This window comes from Haliotis cracherodii, unplaced genomic scaffold (genome assembly GCF_022045235.1).
Source record: "Haliotis cracherodii isolate W230 unplaced genomic scaffold, xgHalCrac1.p SCAF_3, whole genome shotgun sequence".
In the NCBI taxonomy this organism is placed as follows: Eukaryota; Metazoa; Mollusca; class Gastropoda; order Lepetellida; family Haliotidae; genus Haliotis; species Haliotis cracherodii.
In genome coordinates, this window is record NW_027266286.1 from 58,864,146 (window position 1) to 58,887,559 (window position 23,414).

General features: G+C 41.8%; 1 protein-coding gene across 2 annotated transcripts; it reads right to left on the reverse strand.

The window, feature by feature from the left end:
• Positions 1-4,440: 4,440 nt before the first annotated feature.
• LOC139473888 (uncharacterized) lies at positions 4,441-21,313 on the reverse strand. 2 transcript variants are annotated; one of them, XM_071256683.1, is made up of 7 exons: positions 21,126-21,313; positions 10,887-11,071; positions 9,865-9,921; positions 8,707-8,846; positions 7,469-7,628; positions 6,074-6,184; positions 4,441-6,037 (listed from the first exon to the last, which is right to left on the reverse strand). In XM_071256683.1, the coding sequence occupies exons 1-7, from the start codon at positions 21,187-21,189 to the stop codon at positions 5,981-5,983; spliced, it is 774 nt and encodes a 257-aa protein (XP_071112784.1). In that variant the 5' UTR covers positions 21,190-21,313; the 3' UTR covers positions 4,441-5,980. The 2 variants fall into 2 exon arrangements, with proteins under 2 accessions (XP_071112784.1, XP_071112783.1); XM_071256682.1 differs by having other exon boundaries at positions 4,441-6,184; positions 21,126-21,312.
• Between the last annotated feature and the right edge of the window lie 2,101 nt (positions 21,314-23,414).

A 23,414-nucleotide genomic window follows, 5' to 3' on the forward strand; every position in this document is an offset into this window, starting at 1 on the left:
GTCAGTCATAGACCTAACAGCGACACGGACCGGCGCAGTCGATATGCATGTAAATAGACGTGCTCGATGTAAGGCGTTGAATAACCTCAATACTGTACTGATATTCTATACATAAATCGTGATCGCTTCGTGAAAGGTAGGTGCATGGTATAGATCAATGTGAGAGAACACACTTGTGATAATCATCAGAGTGCAGGTATAGGTTAGCGCGTCAACATAAAAATGAGGTCGAGGTTATCTTTTCCAAAACCATTGGACCGCGATCAGTTGTCGAAATAACAACAAAATGGAGCCATTCGGTTCTGTAGCTCACTTGAGTTATGAAGTTATCACCTGATTTGGTGTAAATAACTATGGTGAGTTTAGATACGTTGGTCCCAAATTATGGATTCCCAATTTTAGGGCCCATGTCAACATTTTAATTTTGGTGACCCCGCCTAGATTGCTGTATAGGTTGATTCAAGGTAAAAGTCATTATACTGCAAAACATAAAACACACTTTAGGTCCCACTGAGTAGTGAGTGAGTGAGTGAGTTGGGTTTAACGCCGCTTTTAACAGTATTCCAGTTATATCACGACCTGTCAGCTAAAGTGGGAGGAAAGCCCGAAGTGATGCAGGTCTCAGACGTTTACCACTCCGGTGAAACCCACGAGCACAGGTATAGTGTTGACAAACCTAGAAACATAATCGGGGAGAACCGGGACTCGAACCCACAATCGTAGGTTTCTGGCGTACCCAAGGGACGCAACTGCACTGCGAATCGCGGCGCCGTAGACGACTGGGCCACCCGTGCCCCCTTCCACTAGGTAGACCAAATGCCAAATTTTAATACGTTTTGAAAAACACAGACCGATTGATGGCCATTAATGTATTTTTAAATGTCTCTGAAGCCGAGGTGGCCATGCTCAAATTGGGATCGGAATTCTAAAAGCCAGTTTTAGAAACAAAATAGCATAGACAACATACATCGAAGGACTGACCAACTTGGTTTTTCTTCATTACTGTAACCTACCTGATCAGTCTCAGAGGAGAGACAAATCTACTTGTTAATGAATTCCACATTTCTGGATGCCTAAAATACTGAATAAACTGTCTGTCTGTCTGTCTGTCTGTCTGACATTTCTGAATATGTAGGACAACAGATCCGGCAATAAAAACGACAAAACCCTTTCCATAACCAATGCAAAGCACTATCCTCAAAAGGCAGAGTCCATTGTAAGATTATATTCCGTCTTTATCACAACCATGTGTTATGAATCACTATCAGATAGTGATGACATCAGATGTTCGCGACTAAGCAAATATACATTCCTTTTCTTCAAAATATTGTGATCTAAATAAAAACGGCAAAGTCCTTTCAAAATCATAAGAAATATGTGCAATAAACTGAGTACAATGTACAATTCCTAACATATCATATGAATATGTCTATTATCCACTACCAAATATTGATGATACCAGGTGTTCGCGAAAAAGGTCTCCACGCTTTCCTGAGATCAATGATTTGGTCATTGCTTTATATCCTCACGGGACACAGTGATCCTGCTTCATATTAGGTTCAATAAAAATAGATTTATTCTGACACAAAATAGTCATTTTTTCAATACATTGATGAAGACTTATCCTCGACTTTAAGGTCGTGATGCACAGTTTGCACGTGCGTGTTAAAGTTAATTTGATGTTTGCGTGTTTGTTGGGAGCAAGGTAGTCATACACGTGTTTTTGTTATGTGAACAGCACACGCTGATTGTTAAGCTATCGCGTGCTCATAAGGAGACATATTTGTTTTACCGTAAATAACGTATACACAATGCCACGGCTTGCTCAAGTTCAACGTCTCCGCACCGTTGGTATGCTGCAAACAGGAATGGCGCACAACGAAGTTGTCAGACATCTTAATGTTCATGGATTCACAATATCATATCTATGGAGACGTTATCTACAGCAGGGCAACATTCATGACTTGACACGGACCGACCGTCCACGTGTGATGTCACGCCAACAAGACAACCATATTCGGTTGGTGCATCTACGGAATCGATACCAAAGTGCCACATTAACAGCCCGGACAATTCCTGGGTTGAGGCCAATTAGAGGCAGAACCGTGGGCAACCGGCTGAGGGCGCCAAACATCCGACCCCGACGTCCACTGATACGCCCAATTCTGCTTCCATGTCACCGTAAGGCACTCCTAGTTTTTGTGTTGACAGCGTCTGAGGTTCAGAAGACAAGACCGGGACCGGTTTCATCTGAACAGCTCTGATGGCCAACACGCTACAAGGGGAAGGTTTTAGCGACATTTGCGTTACTCAACGCGGTCAGTTTGGGGGTGGAAGTGTAATGCTATGGGGGTGGGGTTAGGGGGCATCACAATTCTTCATAATTGTTCATTTGAAGTGTGTAAACAACCGGGATGAAAGCGTTCGAGATCATGTTTTACCCTTTGTGCAAATGCAGGGACGTAACGCCACGTTGCAGCAGGATAATGGGCGCCAACATGTTGCACGTGTTGTAACAGAAGTGTTAAGACAGCATAACATTGCTGTACTGTTATGGCCGGCTGTTTTTCCAGACCCCTTCCCCATAGAACATGCCTGGGATGAGAAGGAACGACGCCTACCTCAGGACCAGCACCATCCGGCGACGCAACCTCAGTTGGGACAATCTTTGGTTGACAATTGGAATATCATCACCTAAACATACCCGTTTCCAATGCACCGCCCCCGACTTGCCTATAACAACGCAAATGGTGGTCACATCCCATATTGTCGGTGTTATTTGATTTGTAATAGCATCCCTCTTCAGGGTGTGTCACATTGTCTCCTGTTACCAGGCATGGGTTTTGTCAATGAATTTGTTAGGATAAAACATTAATCATACGAATGAGGTGAGGTGAGGTGAAATGGGGTTTAACGTCGCGTCCAAGATTATTGCACTTATATAGCGACGTGCATGCACGTGTGTGTGTGTGTGTGTGTGTGTGTGTGTGGCTGCTTGTACTAGTCCGGACTGATGCCGATTTATAGTGCTAGCTCACTGAGATACCATGCTGCAGTTTAACATGAATACCCCACTCACACACAGTACACTGACTCCGAGCCGAACAGTCCTTGTTTTAGCCCCTTAATGCCGAGCGCCAGACAGGGTAACAAGAAGTACCATCTTTTAACGTCTATTGGTATGACGCGGTCGGGGATCGAACCCCGGACATTCCACTCTCCGGGCGGACGCTCTACCACTAGACCACGGAGGCGGTCTCAGACGAATGACCAAATATGGCAGGACATTTACACTTCATATGAAGCAGTTACTTTTTTTTCGTTAGCATATCATTCTAAGGTATCTACATGTATTATTATCCTGATACGCGTTGTGCGACATTTTGTGGCTGTTTAAAATATGTGTTCACTTTTCATTAAGGTACAATTGGACCTGTGACGTCATGCCTATGTTCCCCAACTGGGTTGACATTTCGCTAATGTTTCTCAACTCGCTACCGCTCTGGCTATGGGGCCTATGACACTATTTCCAAGTCATACATCTTGAGAGTGATATCAATTATAATTGGCAATGTGTGATAAATTTTATTTTTTTTCTAAAAGATCATAAACGGATATGTTTTGCAGTATCTAAACAGATAGAGGATGCCTTCTGAATTTTGAAAGTAACAGCTGAGAGCGTGGCATCGTTATAGTCACGATGACGTGTTGCACGTCCGAAATTGACAAGGCGGCGGTCGAGTCCAGTTCTCTACATGCGATATGCATGCGGCCCGTGCATTATATTCGGGCTGAAGCGGATACATTAATATTCATTCGGTTTATACGCTGGACAACCTCTATCCATCGGGTTTTGACGCCCTCAGTATAGCCAGCAGAACCATATCTCCATCCAGAAAATGCTGCCCCAGAAAACCGACGTCAGTATTTGCGAGTAATCATAAATTCTTGAAAACAAACGTGACTAATCGTTGATTTATCGATTAGCTTATTACAGAAGGGAATCCCACTTTTTCAGTGCTTCAGGGACATACGATACCTAGAAGTCTCTTAACAGAATATGAACAAACTAAAAGTTGATCCAATATCTTGATTTTGAGACTAATTTCTGTCACGACTATCCTTTTGAGAACATATCTTGCACTGTAGCATGTTGTCACAACAATTATGTATCATTGTACCCATGTCGGGAATCGAACCCGGGTCTTCGGCGTGACGAGCGAACGCTTTAACCACTAGGCTACCCGACCGCCCTATGGGTTGCTGAAGACCTATTCTAACCCCAATCTTCACGGCCCTCTCATTGTAATGATAGAAGTGATTGCATTGTCACGCTGTTCCCTGATAAGAAGAACGGGAGAGACGGTCTTATCACATCCTCAAACTCAGTTCCAAACACATGAAAAATACATTCACGTATTACGAATGATAAAACACTGCTTTAGAAATACATTTTATTTTTTTCTAAAAACATTCAACAAAGCAAGAAATAGAAAAGACATTTGTATCCCAGAACATACAAAATTAAAAGGCCAGAAAAAACAAGTTCATAGGCTGTGGCGGGAGCACGTGTACATTTCAGCGTGATAATGCCTGATAACACGTGAAAACGGCCTTCATTAAAACTGCTGTGGGGTTACACGCCCAACTGTATAGGTGGCGGAGATGGAGTGTCAAGAAACAGTAATGGTCAATTATTACATTACCATCAAACCGCATCCACCTGCACGTAAACACAAAACCTATGAACTAGCTAGTCCCTAGCTAAAGACTCAGTCAGTAAGAGCGTATTTTTAGGCAGATTTAGACAGTGTCTACAGGCAAACTAGCAACACAGACGGAAATGCTGACAAGGCTATACGTAAAATAACTCTAAATCCAAGGATAGATACAGATATTGAGTGAGTGAGTTTTGGTTTTACACCGCTTTTAGCAAAATTCCAACAACCTCACGGCGGGGTACACCAGAAATGGGCTTCACACATTGTACCCATGTTGGGAATCGAACCCGACACTAGGCTACCCGACCGCCCAGATACAGATACTGATTTATACTTTGTCCCAAACAAACAAAGCTTCCTTAGGACCACATACTGCCAAAATGAAACTGTCAGTTCCCATTAACTAACATGGCTTATGCCTTGTATGCTATTTGAGTTGCTGTTTGCAAGGCCGCACTCAGCAATATTCCAGCTTTATGAGTTAATGACAATAGATCTGCGTAGACACGTATAGTTCGTTGTTAAGGCCGCATTCGGTATTATTGCACAGACAAGGCATAGGAGTTTTCCCGATTGATGGCCGTCCATGATTTCAACATAACCTGGCCAGGATGTGTTTTGTAGAACGCAAAGATATACAACTAGCACACGGGTTCCTAGAGTAGAGCAGTCAGGGCAAAGGATTCAAAGGCTGCAGATACAAAAGCTCGTGAGTTAAGAAACTAATATCCACATAAATACTTTAAAAAGTAAACTTAGAAATCAAGAATAAAACCAACGCTAAAAGAAATTCTTTTGTAAATTTCCATCTGAAAGAAACACTAAGATACCTATTGGTGTGTGTCTATTATGCTGAAAAGCAAATACAAACTTTACTTACATTTGCTTACAAGAGAAGAAAATAACGGAACACTAAAGGTATAATTCTGTTACACAGGAGAAACGTTTCACGTCAAAATATAAAAGTCACTGGTCAAATCTTAAGAACTGTTCACCATGATTTAGGAACTTTTAGCCTTTCCCTTGGCTTTTTAATTGGAATACAGCGATGACGACAATGGGCTGAGAGCGTTTGTCAGCTACTGGGAGAAATGTCTGGCATGTGAACGTTCAGCAAAATGATGTGCCTTACATCAGATCTCTTGAATAACCCTTACCGATAAAACATGCAACAGTATTAAAAAGGAAAACGGTATGGTATTGTACATGCTGCACGGTGTCTTTCTTTCTGTGTGTGCAGATAACCGTGAGCACCATGTCTAGCCCTCCATGTTGATCACTAGCTTGGCGTTGTCGTGAGTCGCGGGGGGCTGGTACGGAACATGGGCGTAGTTCGGAACATGGGCGTAGTTCGGAACATGGGCGTAGTTCGGAACATGGGCGTAGTTCGCCCCCGCCACCTGGTGGCTTTGGATCACGGTTGTCGTCACGGGGGTTCTTTGGATGATAACTCCTCCCACAGGCTGTGGAAAACAAAATAAATCTATGATTTGGAATTCTATTAATATCAAGAATAATATCAGCTGAGGTCATAAGGTCAGATGAAGAACACAGAACAATATCAAGTAAATTATCTCTAAAGAAAATAATAACAAAATACCTAATATCCAACTCTTATCTGTTCAATGCCACATACTACCAGGCAGGTGCTTTAGCACACCCATGAAGATGCCGGTAGAACAGGTCTTCAGCAACCCATGCTTGCCGTAAAAGGCGACTATGCTTGTCGTAAGAGGCGCCTAACGGGATCGGATGGTCAGGCTCGCTGACTTGGTTGATGCATGTCATCGATCCCAATTGCGTGGATCGATGCTCATGATATTAATCACTGGATTGTCTGGTCCAGACTCGATTATTTACTGACCGCCGTGATATAGCTCGAATATTGCTGAATGCAGTGTTAAACAACAAACCAACCAACTATAGCAGGGACTGATTGTCTGGTCAAGACTGTTTTCACACTGCCATCATTTGACTGGAGTATTGCCTTGTGCTGGGTTAAACAACAAACAAACAAACAATAGCAGAAACTACCAACAACTCAGACTGTCCATATCTCGCTCGTTTTTAAACTGCCTGTGCGCCTCAGTTGTGATTATTCCAGCACAGTCACAAGACACCAAAAAGTGGGCGTCAAACATTGGATCCATGTGGAGAATCAAATCATGGCTATACCCAGCGCCCCTCTCAGATTGCAACGGATATAGCTATAACTTCGCATGGGTTGTTTTGTAGGTTACGTGGGGCTCCCTGTAATTTAAAGCGACTTGGCTGATGTCCTCAATCACGACAAGGTGGGACGTGGCACATAAGGCCACACTTAACTAATTTTATGTTTCAGGGATTTATTCTTGCTTTTCCACACAATGTCGGTCAAAACTGGTTTGGTTTGTTTGTTGTTTGAAGCTGCACTCAGCAATATCCCAGCTATTTGACGGTGGTCTGTACATAATCGCATCTGGATCATACAATCTATTGATTGACATGAGCATCGAACCACACAATTGGGATACAATGACATGCTTGAACCAAGTCATCGACCCTGACCACACGATCCCGTTAGTCGCCTCTTACGACAAGCATAGTCGCCTTTTACGGCAAGTATGGGTGGCTGAAGACCTATTCTACGCCATATCTTCACCAGTAACGTCAAAACCGAACTGGTCCAGACACAATCATCTCTTTCTATACCTATTATTTTAGAGTGTGGACAAAAAGAAACAAAAATGACTGTGGGATGCAATTACCTCATGTCTGCAGGCGAGGATGCCTGACAGGATGGTGCAGACAAGGGTCAGGATCCAAGCGAAGACGAGGACGAGGACGAGGACAATAGCCATGGCGTAGATGCTGTTGATGTCGTCACAGGACATGTCAATGGGCGTTGGGGTAGTGAAGTCATCGGTTCTGCAATGTAAAACAACACAAGTCAGATGACCGGAAGCATCTTGGAGGCCGACCATTTGGAATTCTGGGTGGTGGTGGTGGTTGTTTTGAAGAGGAATGTTCTGTAAATAACTGGGGAAAAAATAATTTGTCCGCTGTACTTGCTGGATGTCCTTAGGAGTAACTACATTTTTCAGTTCCTCGTTTTTAAAAAAAAGTGACTTAAGCTCTCCTGTGTCTTAAAAAATCCTCAACTCCGCCAAATCACAAGGTTGTGTATAAGTCCTTCATTCCTAAACATATCATTTCAAGAAAAATCTTGGGCTTTTAAGTCCTCGCCAGTTGAAATAGAATAACGATATCGTGAAGATTAATTAAAGAATATGGCTGCATGTGTACTAACACTTATAAAGCAAAAAACAAGCCATTCCGCCGATAAGGAATGTTACTGATAGCAATAACAAAAATGTCAAGTGCACTTTTTACTTTCCTCCAGTGGTCAGAATGTGCTCGGATCTGAGCAGAGATTGTGAAGTTTCAAGTTACAAAATGACATTCTATTAACAGGCTCAGTGCTGGTCCTTATGCAGAGAGGGCTGGGGATAGCTTATCTTGAAGACATAACGGAGATCATATTACCAAACAAAACCCAGTGTGTATTGTGTTTAATCTGTCGATATCGAGTTTGAGTGAGTGAGTGAGTGAGTGAGTGAGTGGGTGGGTGGGTGGGTGAGTGAGTGAGTGAGTGAGTGGGTGGGTGGGTGAGTGAGTGAGTGAGTGAGTCAGTGGGGTTTAACGCCTCTTTTAAAAGTATTCCAGTTATATCACGGTGTGTCAGCTTAATGTGGGAGGAAAGTCCGAAGTGATGCAGGTCTCAGACGTTTACCACTCCGGTGAAACCCACGAGCACGACAAACCTAGAAACATAATCAGGGCGAACCGGATTCGAACCCACAATCATAGGTTTCTGGCGTGCCCAAGTGACGCAACTCTGCACAGCGAATCGCGGCGCCTTAGACGACTGGGCCAACCGTGCTCCCTAACAAGCTTGAATATAGCACATCCATCCATCCATCCATCCATCCGCCCGGCGACTTACGTGCACACACACTTGTCTCCTATCGGGGTACACTGGCTGGGGTGAGAGACGGCCATTCCTGCCATGGCCAGGATTCCAACGATGAAGAAGATGCCCATGACGAGAAGGGAGATGATGCTGAACACCATGTGTGTGATGTACTGAAGCACAGATCAGGACAATGTGAGCGTGACGTACTGGCGAGCAGAGAATATGATAATGTGAACGTGACGTACTGGCGAGCAGAGAATATGATAATGTGAACGTGACGTACTGGCGAGCAGAGAACATGACAATGTGAACGTGACGTACTGGCGAGCAGAGAATATGATAATGTGAACGTGACGTACTGGCGAGCAGAGAACATGACAATGTGAACGTGACGTACTGGCGAGCAGAGAACATGACAATGTGAACGTGACGTACTGGCGAGCAGAGAATATGATAATGTGAACGTGACGTACTGGCGAGCAGAGAATATGATAATGTGAACGTGACGTACTGGCGAGCAGAGAATATGATAATGTGAACGTGACGTACTGGCGAGCAGAGAACATGACAATGTGAACGTGACGTACTGGCGAGCAGAGAATATGATAATGTGAACGTGACGTACTGGCGAGCAGAGAATATGATAATGTGAACGTGACGTACTGGCGAGCAGAGAATATGATAATGTGAACGTGACGTACTGGCGAGCAGAGAATATGATAATGTGAACGTGACGTACTGGCGAGCAGAGAACATGAGAATATGTTCTGGGAGAGTGAGTTGGGCGAGTGAGTTGGGCGAGTTAGCCAGTAAAACACATCGGAAGTACTTCAGCCAAGTCGTGACCAGAGGGGTTAGTTTTTTTTTTAAATGACTGTTTTCAGCAATATGGTATTGTTGAAATCGAACCCGGGCATTCCAGCGAACACATTAACCACTAGGCTACCCAACCCCTACCAATGTACATTGAAGTAGAATACAATATATACTAAACGATGTTATAACGAACTCAAAGGGACCACTAGTTTTAGTTCGTTATAACCGTAGTTCATTAAAAGCATATGTACATCAACTGACCGGGACCTAAAAAACAGCACGTTATATCCGTCAGTTCGTAATAAGCGTGTTCGTTAGAAACATAGTTTACTGTACTGGACAAAGGCGTCAGCGAACAATGTGAGAACGTACCACTCCCTTCTGCTTGGTGAAGGCCGAGATGACGCCAATCAGGCCAGGGACGATGTACTGAAACAGTAAGAAACCTTGTAAGGGAAATGGCTTAGAAGTCATTTAATACGGTTGTACAATTGTTGAAATGTTTCAAATATTAGCTAGCTCACAGGGAAACAGAACAAATGTGTTCGTTTGTTGTTGTTGTTTAACGCCTCACTCAGCAATATTCCAGCTACATGACTGCGGACTGGAAATAATCGAGGCTGGACCAGACAATCCAATGATTGACATAAACATCGATCTACCCAGTTGGGATACGATGACATGCATCAACTACAGTAAGTCAGTGAGCCTGGCCATCCGATTCCGTTAGTCGCCTCTTACGACAAGCAGCATGGGTGGCTGATGACCCTATTCTCTACCGGAACTTCACGGGTCAGAAGCAATATTTTCCTACAGTAAAATATTTGTATTCCTATCTCAAGGATTGGTACACAGACGATACGGGGGCATTTCATTCAGTTGAAAATACCTGCACAGTTCCGGTGCACACAGTCCATTCACATAGATAATAGCAACAAAAACACTTTACATATACAAATATCTGGTAGAGGCAGAATACAATGTACGATTCCTTCCCTACCATCATGGGCACGTGTTTATATGAATGGCTATCAAATAGTGATGATACCAGGTGTTCGCAAAAAGGTGGCGTATCCTGCCCCACCAGTGGTAACTGTCACAAAATGTGGCCGCTTAAATACATGTGGTTTTACAAATACTTTAATGTGGTACTTCTGATGTTACATTGGAAAGCTAATCTGTTCACACAAAAAACTCCAAAGAAGGTAAGGATCACCCGATTATTTCATATTACCATACTTAATATGTCGTGGCATGATGAATAACTATGGTAATATGATAGAATCTGGAAAATTAAATTCGCATTTTGGGGGGATGAAGAGGAAATATATTTGGATTACTGAAGGTTGGTTTGGAAGTTGATTAATATTCAGATGCGACTCTGATAGACTTACAGCAAATCCAAGGGCCCATATGGGCGCATCGCCATAGCTGTTGGTGTTGTAATCGCTGTCCAAGCTGCTACTATGGAACTGGTTTCCAAAGTTGCTGTCGCTGTTGCTCATTTTGTTCAACTCTTTGGAGATGATCTTCTCCGCCCTTTTCAGCAACACACTCAGCACAACGCTGAGAATGATCCCTGGAAAGAAACAAGGTGGGTTAGACACCGCAAGATACTGGCTGATGGAGTGAGAATGGTTTTACGCCGCTTTTAGCAATATTCCAGCAATATAACGGCGGGTGGCTGATGGAAGGTGGGTGGGATGGGTAGGCCGTGTGACAGGGGCTGTAGGAAGGTGGGTTGGTGGTGTGGGGTGGTGTGGGGCGAGTAGGCCGTGCGATAGGGGCTGCAGGAAGGTGGGTGGTGTGGGACAGGTTGCTAGCTGTCATTCTTCATAACACTGAATGGCACTTGTGACAAAAACTAATGTAACGAACACTTATAACACTTTATTAATTTATATATAAAGTGTTTTGGTGTTTAATGCTCAGTAAATGTTGGCATATGTGGCATTGTATGAAGTCAACATGCTCACAGTATATTGCAAGTCGTCACTGCTTGGGTAAGGTTTTATAATCAGTGGGGATTTGCAATCTTATTAAATCAAATTTTAGTTTTCGACTGCAAAACAAAGATCTGGGGATATCTCATTACAGGTCACGTCAGAACGACCTTTCGCGATTAACTTGACATTAGCCTATAAGAAAGCAGCTTTCTCGAGCTAAACGGCACTGGTTCCAAAATTGCGACCAGGCTTTGAAAAACATTTTGACATTCTCGATTCAAAATTTAAAATCTGCACTAAAAGCACATTCTGGACTGTCTAACAGAAGGACGAGATTGTATGGGAGTACTTAAAGTCTTTTCCGTTCAAATCTTTATCCCATTGAAGCAACAGACTGAAGATGATTTTTATGGATTCAGTCGCCAAGACCGTAATTGTCGATCGGAATACCCCGTGATAAACCAATGATACCGTTATTAACTTTGATAAGTCTCATGTTGTACATTTTAGAAATCCTAGCGTCCCAAGAATCACAAAACAGTTTTCTGTCGGTAATTCGGCTTTAAGTATTGTTACCTGTTACAGCTACCTGGGTTTATAGTTGACCGAGAATATGGATTATAACGTAATGGCAAAGACTGCGGCCAAATCAGATATCAGATTACTTATTTCCAAGTTTAAGACAATCGGAGGTACGCATTTTAACCCTAAAATGACACTACGGTGAGTACGGTCCTTAGTTACGGCGCATCTGTACGGGGTAACCGTGATATATCTGCTGTTAATGCAGTACACCACAGGGCTTTCAGGGTTGGTTTTAGTCCTGCACCATGGCCGTAGAATATATTTATTTTAAGAAAAATAAATAAATCTAGAATTGCATACAAAAGCAAGTCTAGCCAGCTCAAGCTAGCTCTATCCTGAAATCAGCATAGAGAATATTTTTTATTTTTAGAGTCAAGAAGGATATTGTGTAACATAAGATTTCAGAGACTAAATCTTAGTCTAGGTTTGTTTGAGTGTGTTTTGGGGTGTGGGAAGATATGCACCTAATTTGAGTTTTAATGGGGATACTACCGATTGTCAGACAGTGGGTATGTATAGCTAGACAGTGGTGTCTTTTTAAAAATATGCCTAATCGATTTAACAAGAATGTCATTTTACGGGCGGAAAGACTTGCAGCCCATCACCAGAACTGGAAGGCACGTTTGTCGGCAAAATTGGCCGACCTAAAAAAACATACAGCATATATTCAACCTCACCACTGGTTTACATACGAAAGCTATATCCAGCAAAATACAAGATGTCCTCGTGGAAAAAATATCTGATATGATGGCAGGAACGTTTATGGAAAGATTATGTTCATACTGGCACAAGCAAACTCCTCACGTATATATTTTTTAAAGATAAGTTTTCACAGCAAAAAACCTTGTCAAGAGTTATAAACCCCGGAGTTGCCGATCTGTCTTTACAACACTTAGATGTATTATTGCACCTTTAAGAATCGAAACAGGCAGATATATTAATTTAAAGGTGGAAGAGAGTGCGCTTTAACTGTAATGATCATATTGAAGATGAAAAACATGTTTTATTCCAATGTTCCTTATACGATGATCAAAGATCTTCATCATTTACGAGTATAACGGCTAAAATTTCCAACTTTTCAAACCTGTCAAAAAATGAGAAATTGTGTGTCCTTTTTAAAAGATGAGGTATATGTCGCTGCCAAAACCTGCTTTTAATATTACAACGCAGAAAGCTATTTTCTGTATATATCATCCATTTAGTGTGTGCTGCTATATTATCATTTTTATGTATAAACGTCTATTTATGCATGTTTTTAAGGATGTACAGCGGCGAGACGAAAATAAAATATCTGTCAGATATTTTTTTCTAGGTTGCACGTTAGGAAAACGCATTCCGACTGTCACTTTCCGTATCTGGTAAGCGAAGCTCTGATTGGTCGTTCTGAAGCGACACCTAATGGGATGTCCTCAGGTCTTTGTATCGCGGTAGTGAGACCTAAGATTTGATTTTTAACGAGATTGTGGTGTTTGGGCAATAAAGACTGATCCCTCCACTGTGCCCGTGGCAAAACGCCCGACATACACATTCTTCACACGTTCCAGCCACTGAACACGACCCCATTATTTACAAGGGCTGGGACGGGGTCAAATATCCTACCCGGGTACCCGACACCCTAATATCCCACCCGGACCCTGGAAGTTTCTCAAACTATCGGGAGCAAAGCAACGAAGTGACGGCGGTCTGGTCCAGACAACCATGATTGACACGAGCATATCAACCAAGTCGATTGCCAGATCCCGTCAGTCGCCTGTAACGACAAGCCTATAGTCTCCTTTTCGTCAAGCATGTGTTGCTTTAGACCTGTTCTACCTGGATCTTCACGAGTGTTTAACACGGATATTACGTGCATTTGCTCTGACTCATTCTTCTATCTTTCTCTGTGATTGGCTGAAAGTTCGGAGGTGTGTCTGAATTAGCCAATCGCGGAGAAGATCATGACAATAGTGTCGATGGCAGATGGGCGTGGCAAGTTGAGACAACTAAAACTCCAATTTACTGCATCAAGATTAGCGTCTTGTAGTAAGAAAACTTGAACCTCGAACTAGAAATTCCTCTATATCAACTAGTAACGGTAATTGAAGCATACAAGTTAGAATAGAGCCTACGATAAGATTATGTCTCGGGCACAAACTGCTGACAAGAAACGATAAATCAAGCTCAACACAAGGCAAAACCCTTCAAAATAATTTAACGCCCGTGTATCAGCATTACCCTGTCCACACCCGGGTAGCCAGTGTCCTATGTGTAAGTATGTCATCTCATTGCAGTGTCACAGGAAAGTATTATAGGCAGAAATAACTACGTGGAGAATAAAAAAATCAATAAAAAAAATCACCTGTCATAACGGATAGTTAATTATAGAATAACCCACGAGGTACGAGTGATTACGGAAAATATGTCACGAGTGAAATTAATGTTTTAAGTTCCGAGCTTTAGCGAGGAACTTAAAACATTAATTTCACGAGTGACATATTTTCCGTAATCACTCGTACCGAGTGAGTTATTCTATTTATTACCCATATTCATATTAAAGACATGTTTCAAGAAAAAAACAATCAACTGTCGCCGATCAAGAATCAGCTGTTTTGTATCAATCCGCGTGTGAAAAAACACTGTCCACTCATTCCAACCGCATTACTCAATTAAAGTGTTGTTACGCTTGAAAAATATAGTTCTGTTAAAAAATTGTAAAGATCACATTATTGCAGTTATATTTCTGTCCGATTTACACAGCGTACACTATCTAGCATTAATAAAGAAGACAGGTTTCCAAAAAGGTTCATCAGGTTTTTTAATCAAAGCTTGTTTTGACAAGATCGCGTCACTGACAGACAGCCCCCGTCGTGCATCGGCAGATACATGCATTTCACATTGAGAAGAGGAAACACGGAAAACCTGTCAATTTTTTCATGTGTCATTTGACAAAAATGCCAAAACCTATAACAACAACATAGATGTAATGTACAGAAGTCTTGTTTGTTAGAGAAAAGTTACGAAAAGAAGCTAAACTTTGAAAAGTACGATTGCTGTCACAGTGTCGGAATGAATGACCCGACTTGACCCAGATATGAGACAGCCGAAACCAGGAATGACAAGAGAACCGGTTACAGTTTAATCCGGACAACAAGTTTAATTAACATCGTTTGTGATTTGAGACAAGTGTCACTGATGGGAAACATGGGCATGTGGGATTTCAGGAGGATTTGTCAAACGCGTAGTGGACACAGTCAGATGACGGGAGTTTGTTGATATTTTGATGTGATTCATAATGGTCGAATACCTGTTGATAGACAAACACGGTATCTGGAGATTTGGTGCTAAGCTGTCCGCATTCACGGAGTTCATTTAGTTCAATATCGGACATAGGATCAGCTCACTGGGGTAAGTTTTCCTTTCCTTGTATTTTTAATTATTTTTGTTTTGATTTCAAAACCTCCGAGTTCAGCAAAGTGCGTCGATTTTGCAACCAGATGCTGGTAATCATGTCGCTAAGGTAACACTCTATGCTACCCTTTATCTCCTTCAAAGTAGACAGTTCGAATTCTGAACTGTCTGATGTGCATGAGGAAAAAATAAATTTGCAAAAAATAATGTTGCACCTTTCCTGTGTCATTAACCCTCATAGTCATAATTATGGTCAGCGGACGTCAGTCAGCCTGCATACCGCTCAGCACCGTACTTTGCAGACGTCGCGGTTACGAAAAACGTATACATTGTATAAAAAAGTGTCACGTCCTCATTTCTTCACAGAACGTTACAAAATTGTACGAAATAGTGTATCTTTATGATGTCTTTCGGAAAGTGTAAATGTCGTTGCAAAATGAATTTGTTTTTATTCGCAGGCCATCGTTGAAAGTGTGAGAAGTCATATTTTTCAAGCTTTTCTTACCTTTGTACATTTGTGAACTAAGTTCATGTCAACTTGTCAAGTTTAGACTTTTTCATTGTGTTTTCATTTTCATTGGCAGTTATCGATGTCATCATCATTCACAAAGGCAAACCTGTCTATACAAAGTCCGGTTTTTTGGATTCGGGTGGTCGAAAAATTCATCACACAGCAAGCCCTCTAACACACGCCAACCAGGACTTGGTGGTGATGATCTTGGCGCCCTAGAAACAGTTTCTGGCAACATCACAATCTGAATCGTGGAACTTCAGTCTGGCCATATTCAGTTTTGACAACAAAGACATTAAATGTGTTCAGAGGTTGAATTATACGAATAACTTTTCATGTCAGTCAGATCTCCGTCCGCTTTAACGAGGTCATTTACTTTGACAGGTCTCAAATGGCCAGCCATGTTTGTTTACAAAAGGGGACGTAGTTTTGGTTTTTACTGTAAAATGAAAATCATGTGAAATAAAAGGAAAAATTGATAATGTGTAATCATGTTGTTAATATGAAACTATGTGTCTTGTCTTAAAAATCTCGAATCAGTGAGATTGTAGCACGTAAAACATCTGAAGGGAAAGGCGTGGATTTGTGAATGAATGGGATGAGAGAAAAAAAGTTCCGTTGTCCAATGAAAATTGATCTTTGTTCCACTGACCAATCAGCTTCGAGAATCACTAATTGCACACTGTGCAAATATCAAAAAGTTATTACACTGCATATTTGAGCCTATATGGGTAATAACTTGGTATATCGACCTGATAAAAATGCAAGTGAAGTCCCAAGGCAGGAACTATTTTAATCTCCACTCATCGATTCAATGTCTGATTTCCTAATGAACTATTGATTCACATTCCCAACAAGTGTAGACCCGGGTAATCAGACGTGTGGGTGATTACCTACATAAACATGGCTGCAAATCGTGTGGCTCTGAGGAAGTGAACCGCCCCATTTTTCATACAAACACTATATCCATACACTAGTTTTGATTGTGTGGTGTGTTGTTTACCGCCGCACTCAGCAATATTCCAGGTATATGACGGTGGTCTGTAAATAATCGAGTCTGGACCAGACAATCCAGTGATTGATATCATGAGCAATTGGGATACGATAACATGCATCAACCAAGTCAGCGAGCCAGCCCACCCGATCCCGTTAGTCGCCTCTTACGACAAGCATAGTCCCCTCTTACGACAAGCATAGTCGCCTTTTTCGTACACTATACTTCATTGAGCGAAATTACACCAGTACACGTCGCCTTTCTTAAGACTGACGGCTTATTTCCGAGTAAATATCAAACATTACACAACAAAAACAATGTTTTAGTCACCAAATGCCTGCATAATACGTTTCGTAATCCTATTGTACGATATGTATCATACGGAAACACATGACAATAATCCCTATGAAAAACGTGCCAATGAAAATGATATCTAAAAGCGCAGCGGGTCCACATTGGTAAATGTGGACTACTTAACCACGATCAATGTTTTCATACGGAGTCGAAATCCAACAGCAATTTATTTTTGTCACGTGATCATTCTTTCTTCTGGGTTCAAAGCGTCTTTCCTTTTAGTCCATTCGGCTTCGCTGACATAACAGCTCGGTTTACAGGATAACATGTTTGATAGGCATTACTTAGAAGTTGACGGATGACAAGATAGACACAATTTTTATGGATAACAACTTCTTTAATACTGTAAAAAGGCGACGTTTCGGTATAGATCCTTATACCGTTGTCAATCAAGACTGAATGAGGGACATAGTGCAGAATATATATAGCAAGTGGATGATTAACAATAGAGGATTAACAGTAACAACAAGGGCATACAAGAGTGGGATAACATAGGTAGGTGTGACAACAAAGGGATTATGCTATCACAACACGATGGGCAGAAAACACATAGCTAGAAGCCAATGGGGGCATGAAGCCAATAAACAGGTGATTATTGGTTGATGAGTTCATAGTAGGCGGATGGGATGAAATAGCCTTGATCTCTGTTGATTGATGGCTTGTGGCGGCGAATATGGACTGCTTCTGTTAGTTTTCTTTTGGTGAAGTCATGGAGGTTGTTGGCGAGGATTTGGACGTTGTCCCAGTTGATGATGTGGTTGGGACAGTTGATGATATGGTCCGAGATGGCTGATTTGCTGTCGGATTTGATGGTGGAGGTTTTATGCTCTTTGATTCTGGTGTTGATTGGGCGGGATGTTTCACCTACGTAAGATTGCCCACAGACCTGTAACCCTTAAACCCGAATCAGCGCCCTTCCGCATCGCCCTCCCGTTCATAGGAAAATCCTCCCACATCATCAGCCGCCTCCTCAAACAGCAAGCCAACATCGACACCCACTTCACCAGCTCCAACTCCCTCAACACCCTGCTAAGAGCCTACGGCAGGAACACATCTAAACCCCAAGAGGCTATAGGTGTAGTCTACAAAATTGACTGCAACTGTGGGCAATCTTACGTAGGTGAAACATCCCGCCCAATCAACACCAGAATCAAAGAGCATAAAACCTCCACCATCAAATCCGACAGCAAATCAGCCATCTCGGACCACATCATCAACTGTCCCAACCACATCATCAACTGGGACAACGTCCAAATCCTCGCCAACAACCTCCATGACTTCACCAAAAGAAAACTAACAGAAGCAGTCCATATTCGCCGCCACAAGCCATTAATCAACAGATCAAGGCTATTTCATCCCATCCGCCTACTATGAACTCATCAACCAATAATCACCTGTTTATTGGCTTCATGCCCCCATTGGCTTCTAGCTATGTGTTTTCTGTCCATCGTGTTGTGACAGCATAATCCCTTTGTTGTCACACCTACCTATGTTATCCCACTCTTGTATGCCCTTGTTGTTACTGTTAATCCTCTATTGTTAATCATCCACTTGCTATATATATTCTGCACTATGTCCCTCATTCAGTCTTGCTTGACAACGGTATAAGGATCTATACCGAAACGTCGCCTTTTTACAGTATTAAAGAAGTTGTTATCCATAAAAATTGTGTCTATCTTGTGTCTATCTTGTGTCTATCTCGGTTTACAGGACCTTCTGGATATGGTCGAAGCTATCTTGAACGATACTTGAGTCAGTCAGCCTTCATTATGCCACCCGGTTTTCCACGATTATTTTCCATTGAACACACAATCACGCCACAAAAATAGATATCGAGTAATCATTTACCTGTCGAAACATAAGTTTTGTGATATTCCATGTTCGAATAAAAATATTTTAGAATATGAAAATGATAGTTGAAGGACTAAAGTACAACAGGGATGGGAATTAACCTGGAAGGTGCACTAGCCCGAGTAGTGATAACGTATATAGCAATACCACTCATGATACCACTTCCTGCCCTTATTAAAACAGGCTATTGCTTATTTCCATCTCCGATTCCGCGAGTGGGTGACGTCGGTCAGAATGTATTGGTCAGTTCAGAAGAGGACCCGTGAAGATCCGGGGTAGAATAGGTCTTCGGCAACCCATACTTGTCGTAAGAGGCGACTAACAGGATCGGGTGGTCAGGCTCGCTGACTTGGTTGATGCATGTCATCGTATCCCAATTGCGTGGATCGATGCTCGTGATATCAATCACTGGATTGTATGGTCTAGAATCGATTATTTACAGACCGCCGTAAAATAGCTGGAATATTGCTGAGTGCGGCGTTAAACAACCAACGATCCAAACCAGTCCAGACGAGCAAAGTGACAATACGTCCATCACGACTGCCTATCGGTTACTTCAACCACGTGGTCAGTCTCGGGTCATAAAAGGATAAATACTATTCCTCATTTGCCAAGGATCGCACCTTTGACTAAAGAGTACTATTTTGGTGCTTAAGGAATAGTGAATAGTATACGAAACGTACGTGTTTCTGTATGGTCAGGCAGTAATATTTACAAAGTAAATTTGGTATACAAATTTAGGAAATTCTGATTGGTCGAGAGGTCCCGAAACCTATTCATATTCACTAAATGCACATAAACATGAATTTATATATCATGAAAGCATGTCTTCCCCTAAGTGACAGAACTACGCGATTTTATACAATTTGTGACCGTTCTTCTTAAAAAACGAAATAGAATTAGCTCATATATTACAGGCACGTAGTAATTTCCTAGTCCCAGATGTCGTGTAACGGTTCCCTTTCTCGTTTGTGAACATTGCGTGCCAAATTAACCTTATGTTTTAAAAATAATAAATATCGATAAAAGGGATTGTAAAGAAATTATCAATGACTTGACTATTCTATTGTCCAGGTCTGTATTGTGACGTATGGTAGCTTTACTGGACCGGTAAACCCAGACATACATGCAGGGCACTGTAGAGGATATTTACTTCGCCACCCTGAGAGCAAATAACAATTACGTCATTCTAGCCTGCGCGGTTAACCAACAAAGACATTTCCCAGACTGCCGAGACCGAGACCGAGACCGAGAGGCCGTGTGGGATGTGTTCAATAACATCGCTGGTATTTCAACACAAAACAGAAGACAAGGGCCCTTAAAAAATCCCCGAATGTTGCCCTCGGCCCCACTGGGTCACGACGGACAATATTTGATCGTTATTGTTCCGTTTCACCGGGCCGTGTTCAGCGAGCTCACGCAGAAGCGACGTGCTCCATCTCTGCTTCACAATTACGAAATCTAGCTCGTCTGTCACAACGTGCCTGAAATCTGGCTTTAAAGTAAACTTTAATTACAATGAATTAATGGATGCCACTTCTTAGGAACAAACTGTAAACATGTATCCGTGGTTTAAAAGCAACAAAACCATATGAATAAATATTTTCATGGAACTATTTCACCCCATTCCGTCCCTTCCACACTGCGTCTGGTATATTCCACATGGACCTAAATCAGGTCTGATTACACCATGGACGGCTGATACGATATTTAGCGTCCATTGTTGAAATATAGTTGAAAAGCTGTTTTTCTAGGAACTAACATCCATAAGAACCCTTGACAGATCAGGAAAATACTATTGTTACAGGAAATACAGACATACAACAGGGTTTAAGTAGTGTTTCGTGTGTGTAGGTGTGATAAGATATGCAAACAACAACCTCGGTTTTGAGAACCGGATGCCCATGCTTGTTGACACAAGCTCACCTATCCACTACCAGCTGTGTCGCTCAAGAATCCTTTCGTTCACAAAAACAGAAAAACGACATTCTTTCATAATACTCACCAAAAATTAGCACAATTGCGGAGATAATTCCGTTGGCGTTGTTATGTCCTTTGCTTGCCGCCATGGTTGAAAAGTGCAGTGTTAGCTCTCTATCAGACGTGACTTTTCCAAGAAGTAAGTCGTTGCCAGTGGGCCAGGGAGCTTTATACGCAGGCAGAAAAAGTGCAGCTCCTCACATCGACAGTGACTGGCACGGTGGTGCGGGGAGTTGTAGGAAGCCTGGCCTGCTGGGGCGGTGTGCGCGATGTTTCCGCGAAGTTCGTTGAAAATGTTTTAGCCTCGAGCGTAACTCAGTGCATAGCTTGATTTGCAGACATCAACACATTCATTTAATTAGACTTGCACAAGTCTCTAAGGCAATAACTATTAGTTTAAATCGTAAGTTCTAGATTATGTAAATAATAACAAATTGTCCCTATAAGAGACTGGAGTCTATACTGTCCACATATCTAGACTTGTCATTTAGGAGGATAGAATTACCACACATCCATGGACTTTTCTTTCAGTACAGCCTTGGAGCAAGGCTATGGTTTAATTAAAAAGGGATTTTTCGCTTTTGGACTTATACAAGGATTATAAGCCATGCCAAGAAGTGATGAGAATTATATGACAGACATATCAGTCGTAAATAAAAGTTTAAGAACGTGCATGAAAGTCTATTGGTGACGTGGCTCCATGACGTTATAGAATGGCTTTTTTTGTTTACTGGAGACCTATACAAGGTTGGTTTGTTGTTTAACGCCGCGCTCAGAAATATTCCAGCTGTATGACGGTGGTCTGTAAATAGGCGAGTCTGGACCAGACAATCCAGTGATTGATGTCATGAGCATCGATCCACGCAATTGGGACCGATGACATGCATCAACCAAGTCAGCTAGCCTGACCACCCGATCCCGTTATTCGCCTTTTACGACAAGCATAGTCACCTTTCACGGTAAGCATGGGTTGCTGAAGACCTATTCTACCCCGGAATCTTCACGGGTAACCTATACTAGGAATACTCTAGGGACACCACGTTGCGTGTATCTGTTACTGTCAATTTGTAAAATGCTTGATTCAGTTAGGAAATTTACAAAATGCCTAATTATTTCAGTCAGTTTACAAATTGACTGAGAAATCTTTACCTGGTTTCCAGTCCCAAAATAATAAGTCTATTGTAATGTCATTGGGTCCTTATGAACTTCTCAATACTTGTCAGTCAATCATTCAAATGTATGTAAAAGTCAGTTGGTGAATTGATTGAAATATTTAGTCTTTCGTGAATACCACACTATAGCTAGTCCTACACCATGACCGTATAATAATTTATTTATTTTATGAAAAAAATATTCTAGAAACGCATACAAAAGCAAGTCTAGCCAGCTCAAGCTAGCTCTATTCCACAAATCAGTATAGGGAAATATTTTTATATTTTTAGAGTCAAGAAGAATATTGTGTAATATAAGATTTCAGAGACTGAATGTTCGTCCACACTATAACATGCAGATGGGTTCCACAGCTGATCGCGCGCATGGCTTTGTTGACGTGGTCAGCTTTTCAATATTGCTATTACAGTTATGTATATTACAAGTATTTCATTTTTCATACTGAATATGAGGAGGTAAACACCAGTAGGCAAGTTGTGTGAACTCGTGTTTTGCACATGAATATGTTGGTATGAAGGTAAGAAATAGAATTTATGGATGTCAACTTCCTTGTAATGAGGAACACAACGTTTCGGAGTATGTACTGACTTCTTCATCAGGCAATGAAAAAAGATAATAAAGTTGACATATATAAATTCTCTTCCTTATGTATATCACTTCGTAATGTCTTTCAAAAACCTAAATGAAAGTAGCGTTTGTCAAGAAAGTACTTTGTGGCTAATTGTCAATTGTCAATCTTCATATTATGCAATTGAACAAACTGGTTTGGAACTTGTTCGACCGCTACTCGTTTGAAACAATGCCGGTCCTGAAAAGTATTACTCGTCCATGCGGAACAAGTTGAAAGTCTTTAACAAACTGCTTCAGGCATTTTTATCTTTTCCCCAGTATTTTTCTATAAAAAACACTTGGGATTTGATCATTCTTGCTCCACTTGTGATGTAAGCTGCCTTTGTTATCGCCATGGACCCCCACGTGTTATTGTTGTCACAACCGAGGTCCCAGGGATCTGGGTAGGAACAATGCTTGTACTTCTATTGCGCTCGACTCAAAACACAAGGTGTTCGACTCTATGCAAACAAGGCCGTACTTAACTTATTTTGACAGGGGTGGCTGGGGTGGCTGGGCTAATATTTTGTACAAG

Coding starts and splice junctions, on each gene's coding strand:
- LOC139473888 (XM_071256682.1), bottom strand. CDS start 21,189: ATGGCGGCAAGCAAAGGACATAACAACGCCAACGGAATTATCTCCGCA. Junction 11,072..21,125: donor CGCAATTGTGCTAATTTTTG/GTGAGTATTATG, acceptor GTTTCTTTCCAG/GGATCATTCTCAGCGTTGTG. Junction 7,629..8,706: donor GGAGACAAGTGTGTGTGCAC/GTAAGTCGCCGG, acceptor TTTACATTGCAG/AACCGATGACTTCACTACCC.